Source organism: Malurus melanocephalus, unplaced genomic scaffold (genome assembly GCF_030028575.1).
Source record: "Malurus melanocephalus ecotype Western Australia unplaced genomic scaffold, MMel_1.1 scaffold_311, whole genome shotgun sequence".
NCBI lineage: Eukaryota > Metazoa > Chordata > Aves > Passeriformes > Maluridae > Malurus > Malurus melanocephalus.
The window spans coordinates 855,051-879,108 of NW_026623543.1; the positions used below are offsets into that span (position 1 = coordinate 855,051).

At 36.1% G+C, this 24,058-nt stretch overlaps 1 protein-coding gene across 7 annotated transcripts in view; it reads right to left on the reverse strand.

Annotated features, from left to right (window-relative positions):
* NAV3 (neuron navigator 3) overlaps positions 1 to 23,799 on the reverse strand; it is a 184,564-nt gene extending 160,765 nt beyond the window's left edge. For all 7 annotated transcript variants that reach the window (XM_057377407.1, XM_057377410.1, XM_057377406.1 and 4 more), the window contains exons 1-2: positions 23,549 to 23,799; positions 22,690 to 22,742 (exon numbers count right to left, since the gene is read on the reverse strand). In XM_057377407.1, the coding sequence (XP_057233390.1) occupies positions 22,690 to 22,742; positions 23,549 to 23,783 (288 nt within the window). In that variant the 5' untranslated portion in view covers positions 23,784 to 23,799. The remainder of the gene's footprint in view (positions 1 to 22,689; positions 22,743 to 23,548) is intronic.
* Between the last annotated feature and the right edge of the window lie 259 nt (positions 23,800 to 24,058).

The window sequence follows — 24,058 nt, forward strand, 5'->3', positions numbered from 1 at the left end:
AAAAAAAAAAAAAAAAAAAAGAAACTGCCCAGGAATGAATACTTTACATTCATTGCATACTACAGCTCTTTACCAAAGTTTAGCAAGAATGATTACTGCTAATTGGGGAATTGATATAAAGCTCTCATTGTCTGCTTTGGTGCTTAGAAACAATTCACAAATGCCCAATCCAGAATGGCATGCTGACAACTCAACAACCCACCTAGTTAACATAAAACTGGATTTTCTATGCTACAAACAAGCAGCAATGAAAGCATCCATACAGAATTAAACAATGACTCTGTCAGGAGATGTGAGTGGCTGAGTTTACTAAAAAATGTAAGGGAAGACTTCCCTTCAACTGTGTTAGTGAAGGTACTTGCTTGGAATGATGTAGGATTCTGTGAAAATGGTATCATTCTCACTACTGGTTGTATTCCTAACTTATTTCCTCCAAATCTTACAATAAAGAACTTTAATTTGTTTCATGTTTATGTTCCTCATAAGACTTCTTGCTTAGTAAAGAACATGGTGCTGGTGCCGGCCTCTCTTGGTGATTTAGAAGAATCAGTTTAGAAGAACAGTTACCACAGAGATACAAAAATGTAGATCAATGAAAGTATAAAACTTTTGCTTCCAAAATGAATCACAGAATTAATGTGACTGCTTTCTTGTGTCTAACAGGTAAGGGATACAGAGTGTTCCAAAGGATTCCCTTGAGTCACCATCCTCAGATGATTATGCCAGTCCTTCCAGGACCTGAGAAGGAATAATCAGCTATAAATGTAAAAACTACTATCTCTGTCTCTAAATAAGCTGGTAGAAAAACAGAATAAATATGTATAGTGAGGTATTCTGTGTCAAGTGCCTCCAACAGGTTTGATTTTAAAATACTTTTTTCAGGTCAATGGATTTATTTCAAGGCAATTGGGACCACAAAAACAAAACAAAATGTTAACAATATATTTTAAATACCTATTATCAACGGAGAACATTAAAAATAAAGAGAAGAATATTCAAAACTAAAAACATAAGCCTGCAGTAGCTCAAGTCCATGCAGTTATTTTATTTGAATGTTTACACATTTTACAGTGTCTCATCAATGGTTTCCAACCATCAGAACATAAGGGGCAAATTCATCCCTTGAATGAAAGCTAACTGATCCTTGGTAGTATCTTTTCTCGCCTAGGATAGTCTTTTAATACTGTTATCTTTTTTTATTGCAGTTCTGCCATTATTCTCTGGAAATGGTAGTGGATGAAAAGATATAAATATTCTTTCTACTGCTGACCCTAGAAATGTATGAGTTCACATACTATCTTGATCCATGGGTATAAATTTATAAATACCTGCAAAATATTTAGATATTCTCTTCAAGGATAACAAATGTCAAAGTATTAATAAACACATTTTTAAGAAGTCTTTTCAACCCTTGATTTCCAGGGCTGATTACATTTATAGATAATGATAAACAGTCTCTTCACTGAATCAATCATAGAAAAAAAACCCAAGTCTTTAGCTAAACTAATGAAAGTTACTAAAATAATGGGGTTTCCCATAAAGATTTCATAAATTTGTTTGGAGGGTGTCACCAATTTCACAGCTTTCAATGTGGAATAACCATCCTAAAATCAATGGGATTACTCCAGCTCTGGCCCAGCACAGTCACTGCAGAAGCCCAGGTATTAACTTTACAATTTTCTTAAAGGAAAGTTTTACACCACAGAAAAAACCCCAAATTAACTAGGCCATTTTGTTAAGACATAGAGATGTGACACAGCTATTTCAGTTGCAAGTTGGCTGCAGCTAAAATAGGAAGATCTGATTCTTCCTCACCTCTTCTTTCTCTCAGGTATGGGGGCCCTGCTGCTGCTGGGCTTCAGCGCTTCACCGAGCACATCAGGAGCTGGCTCCGCGCAGAAACTTCACCCAGCAAAAGGCAAATGGGTTTCAGTCATTCCAGTTCCCCGTGCACTCAGATGAGCACAGGAGCCAGCAGAGTGGAGGGCGTGTCCCAGCCTGAGTAAAGAATGGCTTGGCAGAGGAAAGGGGAGGTGGGGAGGAGGGACAGGCAGATGGTGACAATCCTGGTGGCAGCAGTGAGGCAATGGGCTGGATCAGCCCTGACTTCCATCTAAACTCCTGCTCAAGTTGAGAAAATAGTGCACATGAAGAGACTATTTCTACTCGACGTTTAAACAACACCAACTACATAAGAAACAATTTTGGGCAGAATTTTTTCTGCCCTGAAGAATTTAGAAGAAATGCAGATTTGTTTGGATGTTAGCTGTATAACTCACTGTGTCTTTGAACTTTCAGATCAACCATAATGCAGTATCAATTTACTTCAAGGATGGGGAATTCTGCTCTATGACTTCATATTGGAAGCCAAAGGGAGGAACAAAACAGGAAAAAAAGAAAATCAGTACAGTACAACAGTAGCACCCATCTCCAAACAACTGGGACAATATTCCCTAATGCATATTCTAGTTAATCAGGTAATTTTTCATAATGGGCATGTCCCCTCTGCAGCAGTTCAGGAGACTAGAGGTCTCCTAGTTCCAACCCTAGGTCAAAAACCTAGTTTACTGCAGAGCAGTTAAGCCCTAATGTCAAAATGTTGCAAAATCTATCTGCAATACTGAATATCTAGCAAATAATATGCCTAATAGCTAAACCTTCACATAAATTTAAGGTGAAAAATATCCTACAGAAATAGCACCTGGTTAGCCCGCATGTCTACTTTTACAGCATGTGTCTTTGAAGTCATGTCTCAAACTCTCAGACAAAACTAATCATTACCACTAACACCAATGACTCAATATGCTGCAGAACTACAAAGCGAATTCTGTTTTGCTTCAGTGTTCACCAAGAGAAGTGTAACAGAAGCCCTGGGTCCAAAGCCATCCTTTTGGTAGGGGTGTATGAAGCAATAGCAATGGCCAGCTTCCAGACAATAGACTGGGGTTGCACTGTTAGCCTTATAATAAGTCTTGTTTTGACTTGTGAATTGAGCAAGTTTGGTGTGGCAACTCAGCTACATAATACACTGAAAAGGTCAGAAAACAACTTGTGCAGTCAGTTTTCTGATAATAACTGCGGTTACTATACAACTCTTAGAAACTGTTAGGGGATTCAATGAGACATGCATTAATACATTCTTGGGTTATTTTCACTTTCTTTCCTCTCCAGTCTAAAAAATGTTAACTCTAATGTTGTCCTGTTGTGAAGCTTTCAGTGTGTCTCTAAATATTACTTTAATTACCTACTTCTTGCCCTGGCAAATCAGTTATTCTTTGAACTCAAACCCAAGCAGCCCCAAACACTTTTTCTTCACTCACAGATGAGAGTAATTTTGCAATTACAAAAGTTGTAAGGGATTTCAAGCAGCTTCCACTCCTCAGTACTGTTTCAATCAAGAGTGGTACAAATTCCTGAAGTCCATGTTTATATAAGTAGTTAGCGATGAGGTTATTATTCACTGGGGTAAACTCCTCCTAGAGTTGACACTTTATGTGCATAATTCTACTGCTTATATATCAGTGGCTGAAGATTTTGTGGTGTAATAAAACACAGGCACCAGACAAATTTTGTATCTTACACACAACCACAATTCTGTAGTGAATTTTGCTTGCGAAAAGACTAGTTGACAGCAGAGTTTATGTTTATAGTGAATAATATCATCAGAAATATGAGGCATTGTAGCAGAAGATATTGCTCATTACAATACATAATTCAGGATATACAGATTGATTCAAAATCTTACATATCAAGACAGAGAAGAGCTGCAAATTTGCAAATTTGCTTGTGCAGGTACATGTTGCCAAGATCAGACTGCTGTTGATAAAGTTGTCCAACACTATCCATCCCCAATTTGTATTTTGTTCCAAGGCTCTTATTTTATATTAAAGATTCAAAAGAGTGTAATATGTGCAGCACATTGAATAGCAAACTTGCAATATTAAGAGCCTTAACAACTATAAATAGGATAAGGAATTAATGATATAATATACCTGCATTGCTATATAGGTATTCGCCACTTAGCTATTCAATTAACCATGTTGAAAGTCAATCAACAACTACATGAGATTGCTTTTCAGTGGCAACAAAAATCTAGTTCTGGAAACCTACATTGTGGGTAAAGATAAACATGGCTAAGATGATGATAATTCAGGAATTAATTTGTGGGCATCATCAGGCAGATAACACTATTTGATGCTTTTTAAATTAAGCTTAATGGGTTATGCTTACAATATATTAAGCTTTCTTCATAAATCTGATCCTTTTAATAGTATTCGGACACATAGTATCATGAAAAAAACACCTGAAATACTTAACACCATAAATATTAGTGATCCCCAAGATATTTTTACACTGACATTTAAGGGGATACAGTTCATATGATGATCTACAAATAAGCAGAAAAGTAAAAACTCTGAAAAGATTTATAGATTGGGTGGCATGCAAAGAAGATACATTGCAAATAGGCTGTCACATTGCATAGTTGGGGGTAACGTGCTTTTGACTGAAAACTATTTGAAATTTAACTGACAGAAATAAATCATAATCCAGACAGGATGACTGGCATACAGATAAACAAAAGCCATTAATACCCAGCAGTCAGCAGACTTACAGGAAGAGATCATTTGTGGGATGTACTCACCAGTGACTCAAACATATAGCATATGTCTATTTATTCCTATTATTTTTGCTGTTACCAAGATTAATTTTCGTCTCCTTTGTCTGGCAACAACACTTTCTTCACTTCCAAAAATAAATTCAATTGTGGGATGCTCAGAAGTAATTATGACTAACGCAGCATTACGCTTATGTGTGTGTATAAGAAGCTCTGAAAAATATCTTGCTTTGACTAACTCTCTTTTATTAAGTTTATGACAATATAGTTTACGAGAACACATAGACTATACTCAATTTAGTTACTGTTCGCCTACTTTGAGCTGGGTTCTTCCTGAAGAATGGGACACCTTTACAAAAATGACACATTCAGCAAAAGTAAGGCAATAATTTCTGTTAACACTTCATTCAGCATTATCTTCCATAGTTCTGTGTGTTTGTTTTGTCATTCTGGTTTGTGACCCAGTTTCCAGTAAAATTCGGCAAAGGATTTTACCTGTAGGAATTTTCTAATGTTGCTGATAGCTGATTAAGGACATTCATGGAAATAGTATTCCACAGAAATCCAGAGAATCACATAGATATTTACTTTCCAGAACACAGAAACTCTACATAAAACTTTTCAGTATTTGCTGCTTTTTTTTTCTTTTTAATTGCAAATATTAAATAGTACTCCTTTGAGACTGGTATTATCATATGAGATAGTGTCACAATAATTGCATTCCAAATACACTTTGCCAGCAATGTTTCTTCCTAAATGTCTCCAGAGTATTAACCTGAGTTGAGAGATATGCATTTAACTCTTCCTTTTGCATGGATGTTCATCACTAATGCAATTCATGGAGTATTTAAATGAATGCAGAATTAGAAAATATATTATTTTTGTTACAAAGCTCATTCTCTTTCAAGTTCTGTAGCACTAGTACAGTCTAAAAAAAAAAAAAAAAAAATTCAGGTCTTACAGGTGGCAACCTGGAATCTAAATATTTACAATTCACATGTATAAAATTATTAAAATTTTCAAAATGTAAAAGCAAATACTATTTGTCTGATTTTAACTGGAATCAGACATGAAAGGAGACACATCAGCTCTTGAGTTCTGGCTGCTTACTTAGTAGCAGTGAAGTGTCAGTGATCTGGTCTCAATTGCAAGCTCTAAAAAGATCAGAGGTTCAGGCAAACAAGAAAGAGGTCTTCATAAGTGAATAAAAGAATTTTTGAAGCACATGTTGGAGTTGGTAAGAGAAATTAACTGTCCATCTAGATTTAGGTATACAGAATGCTTTGGGAGAAACTGCAAAGTATTTCAAGGTGGAAATGGCCAAAACTCTGATTTTCCCTTGCCTAAAAATAGTATGAAAACTGGTCATGTACACCCTCATATAACCAGATCCATGGTTAATCCTCACACACATGCTACCTAAACATACCATTCTTTGGCCAAACTATAATCTTTCACAACCTGCTATGCCCAAAGGTGTTCTCAGAGATGTAAAGGGACAAGTTTTTTTCACTTTCTGTTCTTTAGTGACTCATTCATTACACACATTGTGACTTGTTGACAACGCACTTGTCATGTGGGAAACACACAGATTTTTYGTTTGCCTTGTAATTTTGTTCCTTATGGGTTTTCTTCCCAGCTGGTTTCACTAGTTTGTATTCATGTTCTGCCATGTTCTGTGGGTTAAAATGTATTTAATCCATAAAAAGTAAGCAATCATGATTTATTTGTTATAACGTATGTTAATACTTATTTAAATCATTTGTAAAAGTACTAATGAGTTACCTCAACCATTATAAGAAACACATTCTATGCCATGTGCTCCATTCCACTTGACTCTATGGATTTTCCTGCTTTCTGGGAAAAGCTGTCATGAAATTTTATTTGCAAAACTGTCGTATCAGTTTCCTACACTGGTATGTTATCTACAATAGCTGATTCCTAGGTATTCTAAAAGGGAGGATCCTTTTTTAAATTTAAGCGTTAAATGTTAACACTTACATTTTTTTTTAGAATTTAGTGTTTCAAATAGAACCATGTGAAATAGTTTCAGAYGGACTCATTGTGCATATATTAAAATTGAACTATAACAAGCAAGCTGGTTATTTATATATATATACACCGTGCAGGTTAAAATAGTTTAACACAATTGAAAGAAAGTGATCTACCTTCTTATCTCTTGCATATTTAAAGTTGTATGTCCCTATTAACATATAAATGTGTTCAAGCTAAATTATTTACAGATTTTTATTATTGAGGAAGACTATCTAAAAGTTGTATATTTCCATCAAGATTCCTTGTGAAGAAAGTGTCCAAAGTATTATTATAATAATAAAAATAACAAAAATTAACAAATTTACAGTGAAATATATTTACTTTATAATACAAATATTTTTTGCTAACACTACAGCAGAGAATACACAATTTGAAAGTAAATACAATGGGAAGAAATGTGCCCCAGAGTAATGCAAAACTTATAATGACTCTTCAGAAGAAGCTCTTTACTTTCAAATTTGCAGCTTCTGTGGAAGATGCTCATGTGGCAAGCTGCACATTGCACATTTCCCTTGGGCACAGCCTACTGAGATGGAGTGAAATTTGCCATGAATTCTCAGCTTCCCTTGAAGAAATGGGAAAATTTGAAGAAAGGGAAAACTGGGAGATAAACAAGCTCTCAAAAATCATGTTATTTATTTTCTGGTAATTTATTTCCCACAAGTTCCTACCATGGCAGTTTATCGGAATAACTTTTTGTGACTACACTGGAAGGCAATGTCAAGTGTCCATGAGGGGTGTAAATTAGAAGACCCACCCAGATAAAACAGTGTTAACAGGTGTTAGCAGTCCTGCTGGGAGATATTTAGAACGTTCTGCTGACTTGCTGTTGCACGTGGCCCAGATTAAGGCACATTTTTAAGTCCATATTTCTATCAAAATTATGACCCATTTCACGGGGTCAAGCAGAATGCACTGACATGCAGACACAACTCTTTTCTAGCAAACTCCTCATTATTTGCAATAGAATAATGTAAGGAGCATTTAATGAAAATATCCATCCATGAACCATGCAGCTGCATTCCAAAAAACAGTTCCAAACCAAGCATTGACTTTGCAATAAGAGACCTTACATGCAAATTAAAAACTGATTTACTGGAGGCATTTGGGGAGAATTTTACCTTAGAGAATAATAACTGCTGGTATGTTGAAGGCCTCCCAGGCAAAAATTTTTAGGAAATGATGCAGGAGTTATTTAATTATTAGTTATTCTTTGAGGAAAAAATGATGAAAAAATGATCATATTTTATTTAAAACTGAAATACCTTCCACTTCCTTTTCCAGCAGATATTAAGGAACACGCACATCAAATTCTTCCAACACACAGTCCAAACACGAAATATGACCAGTAAACCCAGAAATGTGAAAACAAATTAATTTCTCAAGTACTTGGAGAATTCAAGAGACACATGTACTGACCTGCTGATAAAAGAATGTGTGAGGTCACTGCTGAGGTCAAAGCATGAGCTGGGATGTGTATTGTTTTTAAGAAAATGGTACAGTGAGAATTGGATTCCTTCTGGCATGAATTACTGCCAGCCCTGTCAGGAACACAAAAGTGACAATTGATGTTGCAGATTTTTTACCTAGCCCCTCACTTGGTACTTGGAAAGCTTACACTGAATCTGAGAAAATTTCTCTAATGGCAAATATGATTTATTTGGTGATGATTTGTTTGTTTGTTTGTTTCTTCTGTCTGTACACATCAGCAAGTCAATGAATAATTGAGTTATTATAACTAAAAAACAATCCTAATCATAATATTTACATGGCCAAACAGATCATTATAAACATCTGCTGATCATTTTCACAGGAAAACAAAAAATGCTCTATCCACAAACACCAAAAAACCTCTACCACATAAAAGAATGCAAAATTTTGATCTGATCATCTGTATAATGGTGTGAGCTTGCTTCTCTTGTCTTCCTTTCTTACTCATTCTTCTTTCTGCTTCTTGTCTTGCTTGCATTTACTCTCCCCATTTTTATACAGTGGTCTCTGCAGCAAACATGATAAAGCATAAAATACAGCAATGGCAATTTCTGAAATGCTTTTGTGCTACTATAACTATAACTGAAATAGTGAGAAGAAGGTTTTGGATTTTTGATTGGAATATAGTGCTGGGTTTGAATTCAGAAAAACATGGATGTATTTAAATACGTTGCACAAATTTCTTAGATAAAATAGGGCTGCACAGCAATATGGATCAAAAGAGATGACAAGGCAAAATTCTCTTCCAGTGTCTGAAAGCAACTTGCTACTTCAGGACTCTCATCTCCACAGTCCTGAAGCTACCACCACCATGAAAGAGCCCTACACATGCACTAAGAACATAAGATAAATACTACCCTGGGAGGACCTTTTTTATAAGGCAATGATAAAAAGAACTCTGTTTAAACACAGTGTTTTTTAAAATAATGCTCCACTTTACTGAGCCTGTCTACAATATTTTTTTTTAGTTATGCAACACTTCTGAGTCAGCAAGGTGCCAGTGTCTAAATATTTACGGAACTTGGCAGCTTCTGAAAATTGGAGAGTAATGTGAAAATGCACTCTTCTTTAAAACTGAGGAGTTTCTCTCCATTAGGTCAAAAGAGAGTCTACAACAGAGTCTTCATTTTCTAGATTTAATTAAACCTTTGAAAGCATTCCAGTTCTCTCCTTCACCACTATTTAGTGAATAGCAACTTCATTTAGCTCACTCAATAAAGTAGTTTTTAGAAATAAGAGCAATACAACCAGTGACGGAATGAATCCTTAAAAAAATAAGTAAACAGGGAAACTATGAGACATTTCACTTCATCTCTTGAACTTTGCAATTGGAATCCAGCCAGATGCTTTCTGAACCCTCCTTCTTGACAGCACCAGAAGTCATAATGCTACAGCTTGTGCAGGAGAGACACTAACACTTTGCTCCTATCCATCTGGCCTTTTGATTTTATAAACCTTCTAAGGTTTTTTTAATTATATGTATTCTTCATATTACCCATATTATTATACCCATAATTACTTCATATATTATTCTTCATATATATAAAATTTATTTTAGTATTTATAGAATATTTAGCTCATCAAAAGAAAACTGACAAAAATTCTTATTATTAGCAAACTCCAAAAGTACAGCCCAGAGCTTTCTGTAGGACTAAGGTTACGTGGTATGTCCTCCAGCTGAAACTTAAAGTCCTTGGGAAGATACACGCATAAGAGAACATAAGCTACTAGTTTTCTTTTATGTTTCGCTTTCATATTACTGACTCAAATTGATATAAGCCCTAGATAAAGAGACAAAAAAACTGATGATGAATTGACATCACAAGTTATTAAAACCATTCAGATTAAACCAGACGTCTTTAAAAACCATAGGGATAATACAAGAGACTCATATTCAGGCTTTCACTCTTGCTAGTGCACCTGAGCATTACATTTTAAACCATGTTCAGCATAATATACATAGGAATATGAGGTCATGCTGTAGATGTTGCCATGCCATGCTTCTAAACAGCTCTCATGCTTGCCTATCTCTGCCCGTTTCATAACTATGCTAAGAATTTTCCACATTTCACCAGATCTGGTCTCCAGATTTTCAGTCAAGGAAAATAAAAGCACCTGGAACCACAGAATGCAGTGGGATATCAGCCTGTAAGCTCAACAGGCTGATTTTTTTTCTTGACTTCTTGAGTCAAATACTATAAGAGAAACACCAGAAGTGCTCAAGCCTATAAAATGAAGCCTTAACAAGCACTTACTGCTTGCAATTGTAGCCAATGAAGTGAAAAATGTAGGAGGAAACGATTTTTTAMATAGTTAGCCAAGTGTTTCAAAGTTCCAAAATACTACCAGTATTACTTGAAAAAGACAAGCATTTACTCGGCTTTAGAGGGGGCACATATCTTCAAATACATTAATTTATACGATGCAACAATATAAATATTTTGAAACTGTTTATGCCAAGAAATCCAAACAGCAGCTTTATATATACAAGAACTGTGAAAACACCCTTGCACATATGTTTACTCTGGAGTGTTGCTGATGGTCTGCCCATGAGCTAAGTAGAGCTTTTACCAAATGAAAAACAACAAACACCTAATTAAAAGTTGTTATTGGGAGGAATTACTGAGAAAATCTGTGTGACAGGCAAAACAGCTCACTAGGCTGTGATGCTGGTTAGTTAATTACAAGTACAGTTAGAATATAGAAGACTATAACTATCTAAGTTCATGAACTATTATTTATGAAAAATTAAAAAAATAGTATGAATTATTACAGGCAAATAGGTCTTAGTTCTCAAGTGTGGAAACCAAGGGACAAAGAAAATTCTTGTGGTGTTTTTTTCCCTAGAGGAAAGTGCTATTTCTACATTGCCATTGTAATTCCAAAGAAACATTGAAGAATCAAGAGGTATGAATAATTCAAACAAGGTTCCAATTAGCTGACAATACAAGCCTAAACAAAGTATAATCTAATTGTTATAGAATTAAAGACTGCCAAAAGCTACAATCTAAAATACAAATACATTTCTATTTCAAGAAGACTGTTTTGATATGCCTTTCAGAACTTTGTTGCTTTGGTGTTGGTCCAGATGCCACCTGAAAGAGTTGCTGGGAAGTGCACAGGTAAAGAAATGTTTTCAGTTGATATGTACAATCAAAAAGGCAAAAAATATTTGTGATCCGTCTGTGAGATTGAAGACAATCTAGTCCCAACAACAACAAAAAAACATATCTTGGACAGACTCTCAAAATTAACCCTGACCAGACTAATGCATATCCAGACACTGGGCCAACCTAAAATAAGTTCAACTTAAAATAAGTATAGCTCTGATTTATGTTATGTAGTCATCTGTTGATCATATAGTTAGCAGTCTCCCCAGACTAGGAGTGTTTTAAATAATTCCTGCACATCAGAAACCTGTCAAATAGATTACTGTATTTATATTTATACTATTTATTTCTGTTGAAACAAAAATGGTTCTACTGTATTCTAACTATTTATGTATTAAGTTTCCGATCACAGTGGATTTAAACAGACAAGTTACATAAAAAAAAAATTAAGAAGATTGTGTTAGTAATTTAATTAACCTGATCAAAAGCCTTTACATGAAAAGGGATTAGTTAATGCTGTTGAAATAAGCGGAGTTTGTGATAACTTGCTTGTTCTACAGTTAATTTAAGCCAATTTACCCTTTTGTACCTTAATAGTATTGCTTATAATAGGTTCACCAGCTGTAATAGTTTGTATTTAGAGTTAACATCACTATTTACATCCAATTCAATGATGTCAAAATCTTTACTAACACAGAATTTCAGGTGCCTCGTGCAATCTGATACCACCAGAGTGGCAGATCCAGGGGCTCTTGACAGCAGGAGAAGGCTGCCATTCAATGAATGAAAAAACTGTGACTAGTCTCCACCTGGTCCCATGTCTGTGCACATGATTGTGAGGGACAGAAAATGTTTTCTGAAAAACACAGCATGTTTCATTTTGACATTTCATGGAATATATGGTGATCACAACAGTAGTGCATAAACATATACTGAAAGAGCAGGAAAAGAAGTACACTCCCACTCCCTAATACAGGAGCTTTAGATAGTGGGGTAAGAGGAGGAGAATGAAGAAAAAAAAATGCCAAAATCAATTGTTCTTTTAAAGTGACCCCTCACAYTGTCATTCTCAGAGAGGGAATACTGACCTGGTGGATCACTCCTGCGAGCTATTCACGTGTGCCAGAGACAGCACATTGGGGAGAGGCTGTAAGTGGAAGGGATTTGCAAAAGGGTTCAAAGAGCAGTTTGCTCTTTGAATATAATTACTGGCAAATGAGAGCACAAGGTTAGGTGGGTTAGTGTGCATCTGGACAGATCGTATAGTTTCAGCATGCACCTACTCTCTTTCTTTCTCTTCCTTTTCTAACACAGTAATTGTATTATATTCTGGAAGTAACACAGTACTACTGAAAAAACTCAAACATTTTGAGGGAACAAATTTTTTATATTTTACATTCTAACTGGACAGCTGGGAGAGCTTGTCAAGACTTTTTAACGTACGTTATAATTTTAAATGTAGTAAGACAGGATAGATTTTATTGCCACATTAGTCTGTAATTAACATACTAGATTGCTAGGACATTCTGCATTACTTTATTATCCTCATATCTCGCAGTCTCTCTGCTGTAAGGACAAGCTTTTAATACACAGTATGGCCAGTGGCTATAAGATGATTCAGGACCAGCACTGTCACCTAGGCATAATGTACCACACAATACCACCAAGAGCTTGATCATTTGTTGGATAGCTTATTTTAATTTAAAGCATTTGTAAGCAGTTAAAATTACAAGAAGTGTGTCTTCTGTCTTCCCTTCTGCAGCTAAACTCTCGATGCAAACCCTGTTCCACCCTAACGTTGTTAGTTCCTTTTAACTACAGTGGGAGCCACAACCTGTTGCTTTCTGGCACCCTCTGCTGCTTTCCACATTACACCACAGACAGCATTTTATGGACAGTTGCACAACTCCTGTATTCCATTAAAACATCTTCCCAGTAGCTGCATTTCCCAGCCCAACCAAGTAAAAGCTGATGATACTTGGTGTGTGCCCTCATTTATTGTTTGCAGATGTTGATGCTTAATTCTCAAAATCTTTCTGGAAGCTCTTTTCTAAACTTAATCTGGAGTCACCCTAAGGAACAGAGATAGTAAATCTGGCAAATCTTTAGAAGAGTGGCCATCTCATGCTCTCACAAATGTGCAGAAAATACAAAAATTCACAGAATTTGGAAGCTCCCACAAACTTTCATTCACTAATGAGAGACAGAGTGGCTTAAATGCCTTTTGAAATGAACAAAATCATTGACAGTTCAATCAGAACTATACAAGGTACTTCACACAGATGCATGACCATGTGTGTGAGCCACACACCAGAACACACGCTCACAGTGTTTCTCAAGAGACTAGCATCTTACTGAAGCTGCAGAATTCTCCACTGTCAGGAGATGCAGTGGCAGATTATTTTAGGAAGCAGGATGAGTGAGAAGCCTGGGGACTTCATCTCAATGTTAAGAAATATTCCTTTGTGAAATCTCTCCAAGAAAACTCAAGGCTTCCCAGACACAGAACAATAACCTTTCTAAAAAACATGCAGTATCAAAATTGCAAAAGCTTAGGCAGTAGCGGGAGTGGTTAGAAAATCTTTAAATAGAAGTCCTCAACTGTAACTATAAGAGAACTGGCATTTTGCCACAGTTCCAAAATAATCAGACATTTGAAAAAATCTAGAAAGCTGACAAAATTTCAAAATTACCAGAAAGCCTTGTTTGGTTACACTGTAAAATAAAACCACTTCAGACAGACTGTTTATTTTCTTATTCAGCTTAAATATGCATTTTTGCTGTTCAGCTAAATATCATGCACTTTCTTCTCTATTTTTAAATCCAGTAAACATTCTAGACATTCCTAGTATTTATAACATAGTCTCCCTATAGAAGATGATAAAAATACCCCATCACGAAGCACACATATTTACTGTAATCTGCTGCTGCTATCTGGGAAAAAATCTGTTAATGTCTATAACCACAGGTGCTCTCTAGAATGCATGCCACAGTCAATTTGTGTGTATGTATGTTAACTGCATGTTTATGTTAAGACTTTTCARTACATTGCTATTAATGGAGGTTTCAAGGCCATTTATTCCTCACCTCTTTGTCTAACAATATGTATTGCAAATATGTATTTGTTCAATTCCAAAACTTCAGGGAATGTTCACATGACATTTTCGAAGGGGGAAAAAGCCAACCTACAAAAAACCCCAACTAAAAATTGAAGAAAAAAAAAGAAATTAGAAAAGCTAATTACAGATGGTGAAATGGAGAGACTGTCAACTGCATCTCTTCAAACAATAAATACATAAAAACAATAAATATATCACCCATTAATTTTCAAATGTACTGCAGCATTTAATCTCTGCAAATCCTTCCAATACAGTTTAATTCAAGTTTCTGATCAACTGACATTTGTGACAAACACTATTGAAGAATAGGGAGGAGATAGATGGGTGGGGTGGTCATACCGCAGTGGCATGCATGGCCTGTCCCAGGCAGAGATTGAAGGGATGAGGGTTTCAAGGAGTTGCAGGGGAGCAGAGGGAGAAGGAAGGCAGTGTGTGAGGGAAAACAGTTGACTTTAAGGAACAAAAAGATCTTTTAGTGTTTGGTAATCTGGTCACCAGAAGCAAAATGCAGATAACCCTAATTCCAGTCCTAACCAAGCAAACACAACCATAACCTAATGACTCAGCAGATTTCATGGAGTCTGTGTAAGTATTCATCACAATACTTTTCATGACACAATTACTTCATTAGCATCTAGATGAGTTATTCTCATATAATTCTACACAGTAATAATGCAAGGGATTTGTAAGCATAAACAAAAAGGCTAATAGCACATGATTTATACTTCATGAATAATGTACTCCTAGCCTAGTAAAATAACACTCAGGGTGTGCTCCTGTGGCACTTTCTTTTATTACTTCACACAATCAAATGTGAGTGACTCAGGGGAATATGCATCTCAGTGCGTGATACCACTGAGTAACTCTGAGCTGTTCTGTGAAGAGAGATTGTTATAAATCTTGCAGTCCTTTTAATGTTCTTAAATGGGATGTTCTGAATGTAAAGAGAATTGCTTGTTTCACTGCAGAATCAGGAGGTCTCACAAAAAGTCAAACTAGAATCAAACCATATCAAAAAAAGAGATGATTTCGTTGCCTTTTCCACCCCTTCCTTTCTAAGACAGTTGCATTCTTAGGCAGGAGGAATGAAGTGTTCTATTCTTTATTCTCTATTAATCTAACACTTGCAGCAGTTCTTCCATCCTTTTCTCAGCTTCCTTGTTCTCTGAGAGTGAAAATCATGCTTGGTCTACCACAAAAAGGCAACTGTTACTCTGTCTGTCCGTCCAGCTGTCATACCATCTATGTTTTCCCTTACAGTTCTTGAGTTCTTGGAAATTTTAGGGTTTGTCCACAAAAACAGTTGGAATTCCTCCTCTTTGAGTTCTATGCTAAACAGGTTTGCCTCTCATCTTACTCAAACTGGCTGTGTTAACAACATTCATTATCTCTTTTCAGCAAAACTTGAAACAAGAACTCAAACATCTACATCCTAATGCCTTTAACCTTGCCTTACAGAAATTGTTCTCTTTCCTTTCTTTGTTTGCTCCACTTACATAGTTGCAATTATTCCCAAAATGTATGCTTAGATATACATTCATTATTCTCTTTATTTTTATTCKTTTGAGGTTACATGTCTCTATTTTTGATACTCTCTTTTGCATTTTTACTCTAGTCATTATTGCCAAGTTAATTTTATCTGCAAACAAAAAAATAAACTTCATTGTCAACACTGATGAAGATGTCACTTCTGGTAACTATCCTTCAATTTGCATTATCTAGTGGCATATTATCACTGTAGCTATATGTACATGCATTCTTTTTGCCAGAGAATTTTAAAATTTCTATGCACAGAGGATTACATAAGAAAAAGCAGGAGCCCCCTGCAAGGCATACACAAGTTTATAAAATGGCTTTGTTGATGACTAAAACAAAGAAGGAAACTCCAGTCCTGAAATTCAGCTTCTAAAAACTCATCATTCATGATTCAAGAATTTGAAATATCGGACACTTCAATGACAGTTGGCTTCAACACTCAGTGCGAAACAAATTCCAAATGCTCTGAAGCCACCTTGTACATTGTACTCTGAACAGGGGATTTCAAGTGTCTGGATGTGTCAAACATGTTTAAGAAAGTCTTCCCTCAAACAGCTGAGGACAGTCACTGGGGAAGGATGTGGGAATGGGATCGGTTCTTAAAAGGAAGATCACACTCTGAACTACCCAGGAAATGAGAGGACTTGTCCAAGAAAGCGTCTTTGGAAGGCTAGTTAGGACATGCTCTTGGCTATGACAGTGCTAGGCCCTTGGATTCTGGGAATCCCAGAAAGGTTAAAAGTTGAATGTAAATGACCTACTGAGTGAGGAAACACTGCTAGTTAAGTAAAAATACATACATGCCCAATAGAAAGTACCATCAGAAAATGGCAAATCTGAATAGGTATCAGGTTGAGGAGTATCATTTCCTTCATAGGTAAAAAATCTGTTTATAACCTTTCATAACAGAGCTATATCAGCCTTTCTGCTCTTCCACCTGGAGCTGCCAGTGTTGCAAGGCAGGAGAAAACAGATTGTGACAAGAGGTATTTATTACCAGTGTGGCTCTAATGAGTATTTTACTCAAAGTTCCCCCCCCCCAAAATAATTGCAAATGACTTTATTCTGCCAAACTACAAGAGTTGGATTCAGAAATGCGTAATAAACAGGTAAGTGAATCTTTGTGAGGTGGGATGCCAAAGAACATGTAAGCTGTGCATTCCCATGACCCAATTTTCCCAAGGAATGGGGATCATGATGCTTCTACCACCACTTAAAATGTCTAAGGAAGAAATGCAATTGATGGGAGATTGCTAACATCTGGGGAAAGGTTCACTGAGGGCAAAATTAAATTCCCAGCTGGACGACAATCTGGCTTGAGGTTGCACAAAAGTGTGGATAATATAGTTGATTTTTTTAAAAAAATGGGGGGTCATACAGGTGTCAAAAGGGGTCATGTAGGTGTCACTGAAGGAAGAAATTGGCCTGCATATAAAAGGAGTTGGGAATAGTTTTCAAAGCTCAGACTGAATTCCCAGTTTCCCAAGGGACCATATTTCTACACCCAGACAAATTTCTGTAAATATTTCAGTCTGTTACACTTGTGTGGAAGGCTCACCTGAAGCTGCTCCAAAGCACAGAAAGTGTCTCTTGAATTCACAGAGCCAATCTCACCAAGAACTGCACCAATAAAGCCAGGAGATTCTAATACAGCTCAAAACTGGGCAGGCAGGAAGAGCTCACATGTGGGCCCACTTGACAGTGAACACAGGGATACATTTCAGACTTCCCATTCCTCAAAGAGCTACACACAACCATACCACACACATTTTCACATGGAATTCATGAACCTTAGTAGAACATGAAATGCCTGCTTTATACACAATTACCCTGTTTTACAAACAATTTTTAGACACAGAACATTATGCTGACGTTCTCAGCCTTGGATGTTGACATTGCTGGGCATTGATGCTACTCAACATCTGCCCAGCACATCTGTGTCTGAAGAAATCTGAAGGACACATGTGGCACACTTAGCAGTTGTAGTTACCACCTGATTGTCCTGCCCATAGACAGTTAAGAAGAGATCTGCATGCACCCCATCCTCTTGCAACGTTGTCCTTCTCCAGAGAAAAGCCCAAGCATATAAGCAGAGATGGAGCCACCAGGGGCTTCTGTGGGACTACAGAACACTACAAAGAACATCTAGTAGGATGAATTACAAAGCAATGTCTGCCAGGATATTGGCAACTTTGTTCTACTTCATTTTTAGGTTTCATATACATCTTTAACTTTTTCACAGAAAAAGCTCCCTGGTTAAGCAGAGAATGATTCACCTACTCCACCTTCCTCTTGTTAACGCATACAACTTTTCTTCAGTCTCAAAAAGCAACATTTTTGGTATTCTTCTGTCTCTTTTATGCAACACTTTTAATTTATTAGCCTCTTTTTAAATGCATTATTAATGAAATCAAGTATTATGTTGTAAAAATTATTGTATTAGTTCTAAACATATGCACACCAATTTCCACTTTCATAAGATACATTGCTGCTCACCACAAATCGGTGCTAACTCTGATAACTAAATCTTTTTCCTAAACATTCTTATCAATCTGATAATGTTCTACAGCTCCAACACCTTTTCTTCACTCCCTGATTTCCAAGATAAGCAAGACCTCTATTTTTATTGAGTTCTACTTTCTCTCTTGGACTGCAGCATATCTGCATTCTAAACCATAAAAATTACTTTTGATGAGTATCTTTGGCTGTTTAAACAGGTAGAAAAGTGTGCCAAAGACCACACTGACAAATAATTGTCTTGATGAAATGTATGCAACAAAACTAAGAGACTATAATAAGAAAGGTTTCTCCACCCATATCATAACTATGAGAAAATCCCTGTTCAAACAACAGTTAAGCATGCTTTTGTGTTCTGTGACATGATTTTTTATCATAGTAAGCAATCACTGAGATGTGTATTGGCAGACAGTTCTTGTGGGAAGAAGCAAGAGCTAATTCTAAGAAGAAAAAACACTAAGGCAGCATCAATCTCTGAAGGAATAATCAACCTGAAGAGTGATAAACTAAAAATTTTTGTCAACTTTGAATTGATTTTACTATTTATGCCACTGACAACAATGTAAACTGCATGAGGGAAAAATGGAAACATCAGTTTTGTAAAATTCACTAGGGGCAACACTGCAAATACCACTATTAAAGGATTTTCAGTCCAAAACCTTTTGATTCTTTTGCATTTTTTTTTAACAATCCCAGGATGGGTTGAATTGGTATGCTCTGTGTGCTTACTGTATGTTTGCTGTGATATGTTAAAAGCTGAAACACTGGATATTTTCCATTTATTTTTAATTTGTTCAGGAAGAAAAAAAAAAAAAACAAAACAAACTGAATTCTTTTTGAACAATTAGATTGAAGTTTTATAATGTATTTTCTACCCAGGACACTATCCTGCATAATGGTAGAGGAACTTAGAACAGAAATTAAAGGAACAAATTATAAGGAAGGTGAAAGGAGTTAGCTTCATTTAAATCATATCAAAAGGTAAACACTTGAAATCCCATTATTTTCTAAGTAAGGATGATATAAAATGTCCTTAATTTATAGAGTTATGGAATAATTTATACAAGGAAAACTAAGAAGTTCACGTAGCATTCTTTTTTATCTAAGGGATTCAAAGAGATGATGAAAAAACAGATGAAGAGCCACATTCCTCCTTGAAAGCATAGTTGTAAAGAAAAGATAGGCAAGACTCTACATAACACTACAGACAACGTATGTTGTAATACACAGGTGTAAATCCTTACTGTATTTATGAAAAAATAAAATCCTTATTATATTTAATTCATAAGAAATACTAAATTCTACAACAGTAGATTTACCCAGAAATGAAGCAAACCTAACTAATTCTCTTTCAAATTTCATTCACTTACAGCCTCCGAGATTTGAATATGAAATCATTTATCCCCTGTACATCTTGGGTTCTCAAGTTCTGTGTGCAACATCAAATGGGTGAGCATAATGAAAGCCACGAGAATCTTGGTCTTGTCTGCAAGTACTTTATATATATAAAGTGCTTTTATATATATATATATAAAAGTGCTGAAATGAGCACAGAGTGCAAAACTTCGCAGTAGAACTAACTACAGAAAAACTAAAACCTAAGCATTTTATACACATATAAAATAAACATTAAAATATGTTTATAATTTAAGGTAATAGCTGAATTGAGATGCTGCAATAATCACTTGAAAGATGATACCATTGGCCAGAGGAAAACCAAATTGTGAGTGGAACACAACTTGGGAATACTGGTAGTGATTAATTATGAACTGATATCAATATCATCTGCAGAGAATATCAAATATTACCAGCAGCAGACAATCCATGCCAGTGTTCCCTAGCTTTTACAAAGCTAATAAARTATCTTAGACCTCCTGAAAATGGGTATCAATGGTCTCCTGAAAAGGATATCAAATAGCAGCTAAACAGAGAAAACATTTCTCCTTAATTGCAAGTTATGAGAGCAAGGATTATGAAAACACATGTGCAAGAAGAGGCAAGTGGGATTCTCAAGATTTTATTAACTAAAAATTTTAAAATGAAAGTGGTAAATGAATGGCTAACAAATGTTATTGGAATATTTTGACTGTTGCTGGTTTGATGGCTGATGTTTGGCAACTTATGACAGGACATCCTGCTCCTTACTTGTGTATGTCAAACATATAACATGCAAACTAGCTTCACCACTGTTCTATTATTTTTCCCTGCATATTACAAACACCTAATAGTCCACTGAAGTAAGGAGAATTGCCCTCCATTAACTGAGTGGGCTAGAAAAACTGAGCATTGCCAAGGAAAATTACCTGCAAATCTGGTAAAATTGTGCCTTTGTTTAGGTTAGACCAGGGCACAGCCCAAAGAAAAGGAGAGCAGGCTCAAAACCTGGGGTCTCTGAGATGCTCTGAGAAAAAAAACTGTCAAGTTTGAGCTACTTTAACTTCAGTGCATTTTAAATATCCTGACTCAGTTTAGAAATCAGCAGTATAGAACTGGTGTATGAAAAGGCAGGAAAACAAATTGATCAGTCTGTAGAGATAGAACAATTCAGTAAAGAGACTGTATCAAAGGAAGTATAAATAAATATATTACTATGAAGTTAAAGTGGCTAAATGCAACACCTTAGTCACTGTGCAAACACTGATGTATGGCTATGCGCAGGAGTTTTAAAGCACTTGGTTTGAGACCCAGAGCACTGGGACATATTCTTTGGCTATATTCTTTCCCCATAGCTGCATGGAGCCAGAGATTAAATCCAGAATCGCTATACCACATAAAAATGCAACAGGGAACGTATACCAATGCTGTTTTGGAGATGCAAACATTACTACAGTGAATAGTTCTTTCTGCAGCTCATCTTTCTCTTATGGAAATGAAGCTCAATAGACAACAGAGCAGTGGGTCCCTAAGCAATCCTAGATGGCCAATAACCACTTACATAACCTTGGGAAATCACACCACTTTCCTGCGCTTTTGTCTCTTCTTATTTGTCTTGCCTGTCTAGAATGGCAAGTTTTAACATGATTAAAGTAGAGAGTGATTATCTCTTGATCTGTGTGTGTAATATTAGAATTCCATGCTGGAGTTCCCAAAGTTCTCAGCCAGGGCCACTAGGTGCTGCTGTAATATGAGTAATTAAAATAATAACTATTATTAAGGAAATTGCATATATTCTTTCTATGGACTGTTTCAAAAAGCTTGAAAGTCAAAGAAAAAACTTATTCTAAACCTGCACATTTTTTGAACAGTAAGAACTGAAAGACTCCATTATTCACTTCACTAGTACTCAAAAATGTTCCCCTTACCTTTTGAGGCTTTGCAGAAAAAARCTGCAAATACCTTCCATCTTTAAAAAATGCAGTGAACAAATGCACTTCTTTTTTTGTATTTTGTTTCCATTTTCAAACCCAGTTTCAGCAGTTTGCTATCATGCAAGCTCCTCCAAAACACTATACTCCAAAATCCTTGCCAGCTACACAGTTATGCACCTTATTTATGTATTGTTTGAATGTGAACAGAAAGGCAAAGACCTCAGCATGGGAGAACAAGACTTGAATTGCCAATGATTCAAAAAATGCATGGTGATTTTACTGAGGCTCAGATTTTGTCTGTCACTTTTGCAGTCTTCCAAGGAGGCTTCATCTTATTAAATGTAGTTGACTAGCCATAAACACAGTAAAAAATTAATAAGACTCCATATGAATCACAGTCACTAAATGCTTCTTGTCTGAGTATTAAAAAGTCTTTAGACAGCTGCCAGCTATAGCTCAGAGAGCTATATGACTAACGTGCTATTTCTGAAAGTCTTGGAGTCAGTTCATCTAACTGGACTTCACAGTGGACAATCCAAAAGGCTATTTATATTTAAAAACAATTTGGCAAGTGTTGTTCATCAAACCAGTTTTCCAGACACAAAGACTCCACTTACTAATTTATTCTTGGATTTACTGCCCTTAAAATGAAATTATTTGGATCATCAGAAGAACAGGTCTGATAAGGGAGTTCTGGATTAATTAGAAGTGATGAAGTTTTGCTGCCAGGTTATGCCAAGATCCAGAGTTAGCACAGAAACAAAGTCATAAACACTAAGCATGTGTGGAAAAAAAAGTATCAGGAACCCTGTATGAGAATTAGGAATTTATGGTAAAAATGGGACAGAACATTCATATTTTAAATAAATCCTTATTAAAAAGCATTTCAGGAAGGTGCAGTGGTGCCAACACAAACTAAAAATATATTTTATTCTTACCATTTGAGACTGGCTCCGTGGACAGCCATTGATATCTTCAACCTTTTCATTTGCTAAACAAAAACATTGAGAGGAAAAGCAAAAGTAAACAATGAGATAAAACTTTCCTTTGCAACCCCTGGTCAAAAAAAAAAAAAAAAAAAAAAAAAAAAAAAAAAAAAAAAAAAAAAAAAAAAAAAAAAAAAAAAAAAAAAAAAAAAGAAAAAAAAGAAAAAAGAAAAAAGAAAACAAAGGAAAAAAGAAAAAACCCAAACACCTAAAAATCAAAACAGAAAAAAAAACCCAGAAGAAAAGCAGAAAAGGCAAAGCAATAAAATTCAGAGGGTTTTGTTGACAGAGCTCCTTCCTAAGTAAAGCTCAGTCGTACAGTAACAACACTCTTGTTAGCAGCAGTTGCTCCCATATGCCAAATCATGCAAAGGGGGAAGTGCGAAGGAGGTTGCTGCTAATTCTTCAGCCCCTACAAAATAACTGCTGACATGAAATCTTCCACAATTGTCTTTGCAGGGTCAGGATACAGTTTCAAGGCATCCCAGAAAGTATGAGCCACTCCAACTAACAAAATGCACACATGGGAGACATATGGTTTAATGGAGCATTCATTTCTGACAATTCAAAGTGTGTAAGATACAGTTCTGGCCATTTAAAGTATGGTTAAACAGCAACTTCCAAACATGCTCACATAAACATACTTTTTAATTAAGACAAGGATGAACCACACAAATATCAGAGCCATATGGACCCAGTCAGATTGTATTACTCAGGGTTCATCTCATTGTTAAATACATTCAGCTTGAATTATATATTGCCCCCCATGCAAGGAGTCAGCTCGCAATGCTTCCCTCAGCCCTGGTCTTACCGATGATCTGGATGATTTCTGCTAGGAGAACTCCATCTGCAATGTCCTGCTGCAAATCCTTGATCAACCGCTTGTGGCCAGATTTTGCTAGGTAGTGGTTAGCCCAGTCAGTGTAAATCTGCAGAGCAGAGCGGGAGGGAAAGGGGAAGAAGGGGAAGAGAGGAAAAAAGACAATAAAAGGTCTTAAAACAAATGTTGGCTTACACAGCACAACTACTCTGGAACACATTCCCATTTAAGAAGTCAGCACCAAGGGATACAATTTTAATGGGTTTTTTGACTTTTTTTTTTTTTTACCCTAACGGCCATGCCCCTCCCCCTGCCATGCTCTGTTTTATTTTAGCTTCAAATGATTCAGGCTGTTTCATGAGGGTTCAAACTTGCTGTGACCAAGCAAAATTCCCCTTATGACTGTAAAGGAAACTCCTGTCATAAACAATCACATCTACCGCAATTCCACCTCCCACCGCATTTCTACCTCACGCATGCCCCACCAACAACGTTCATGCT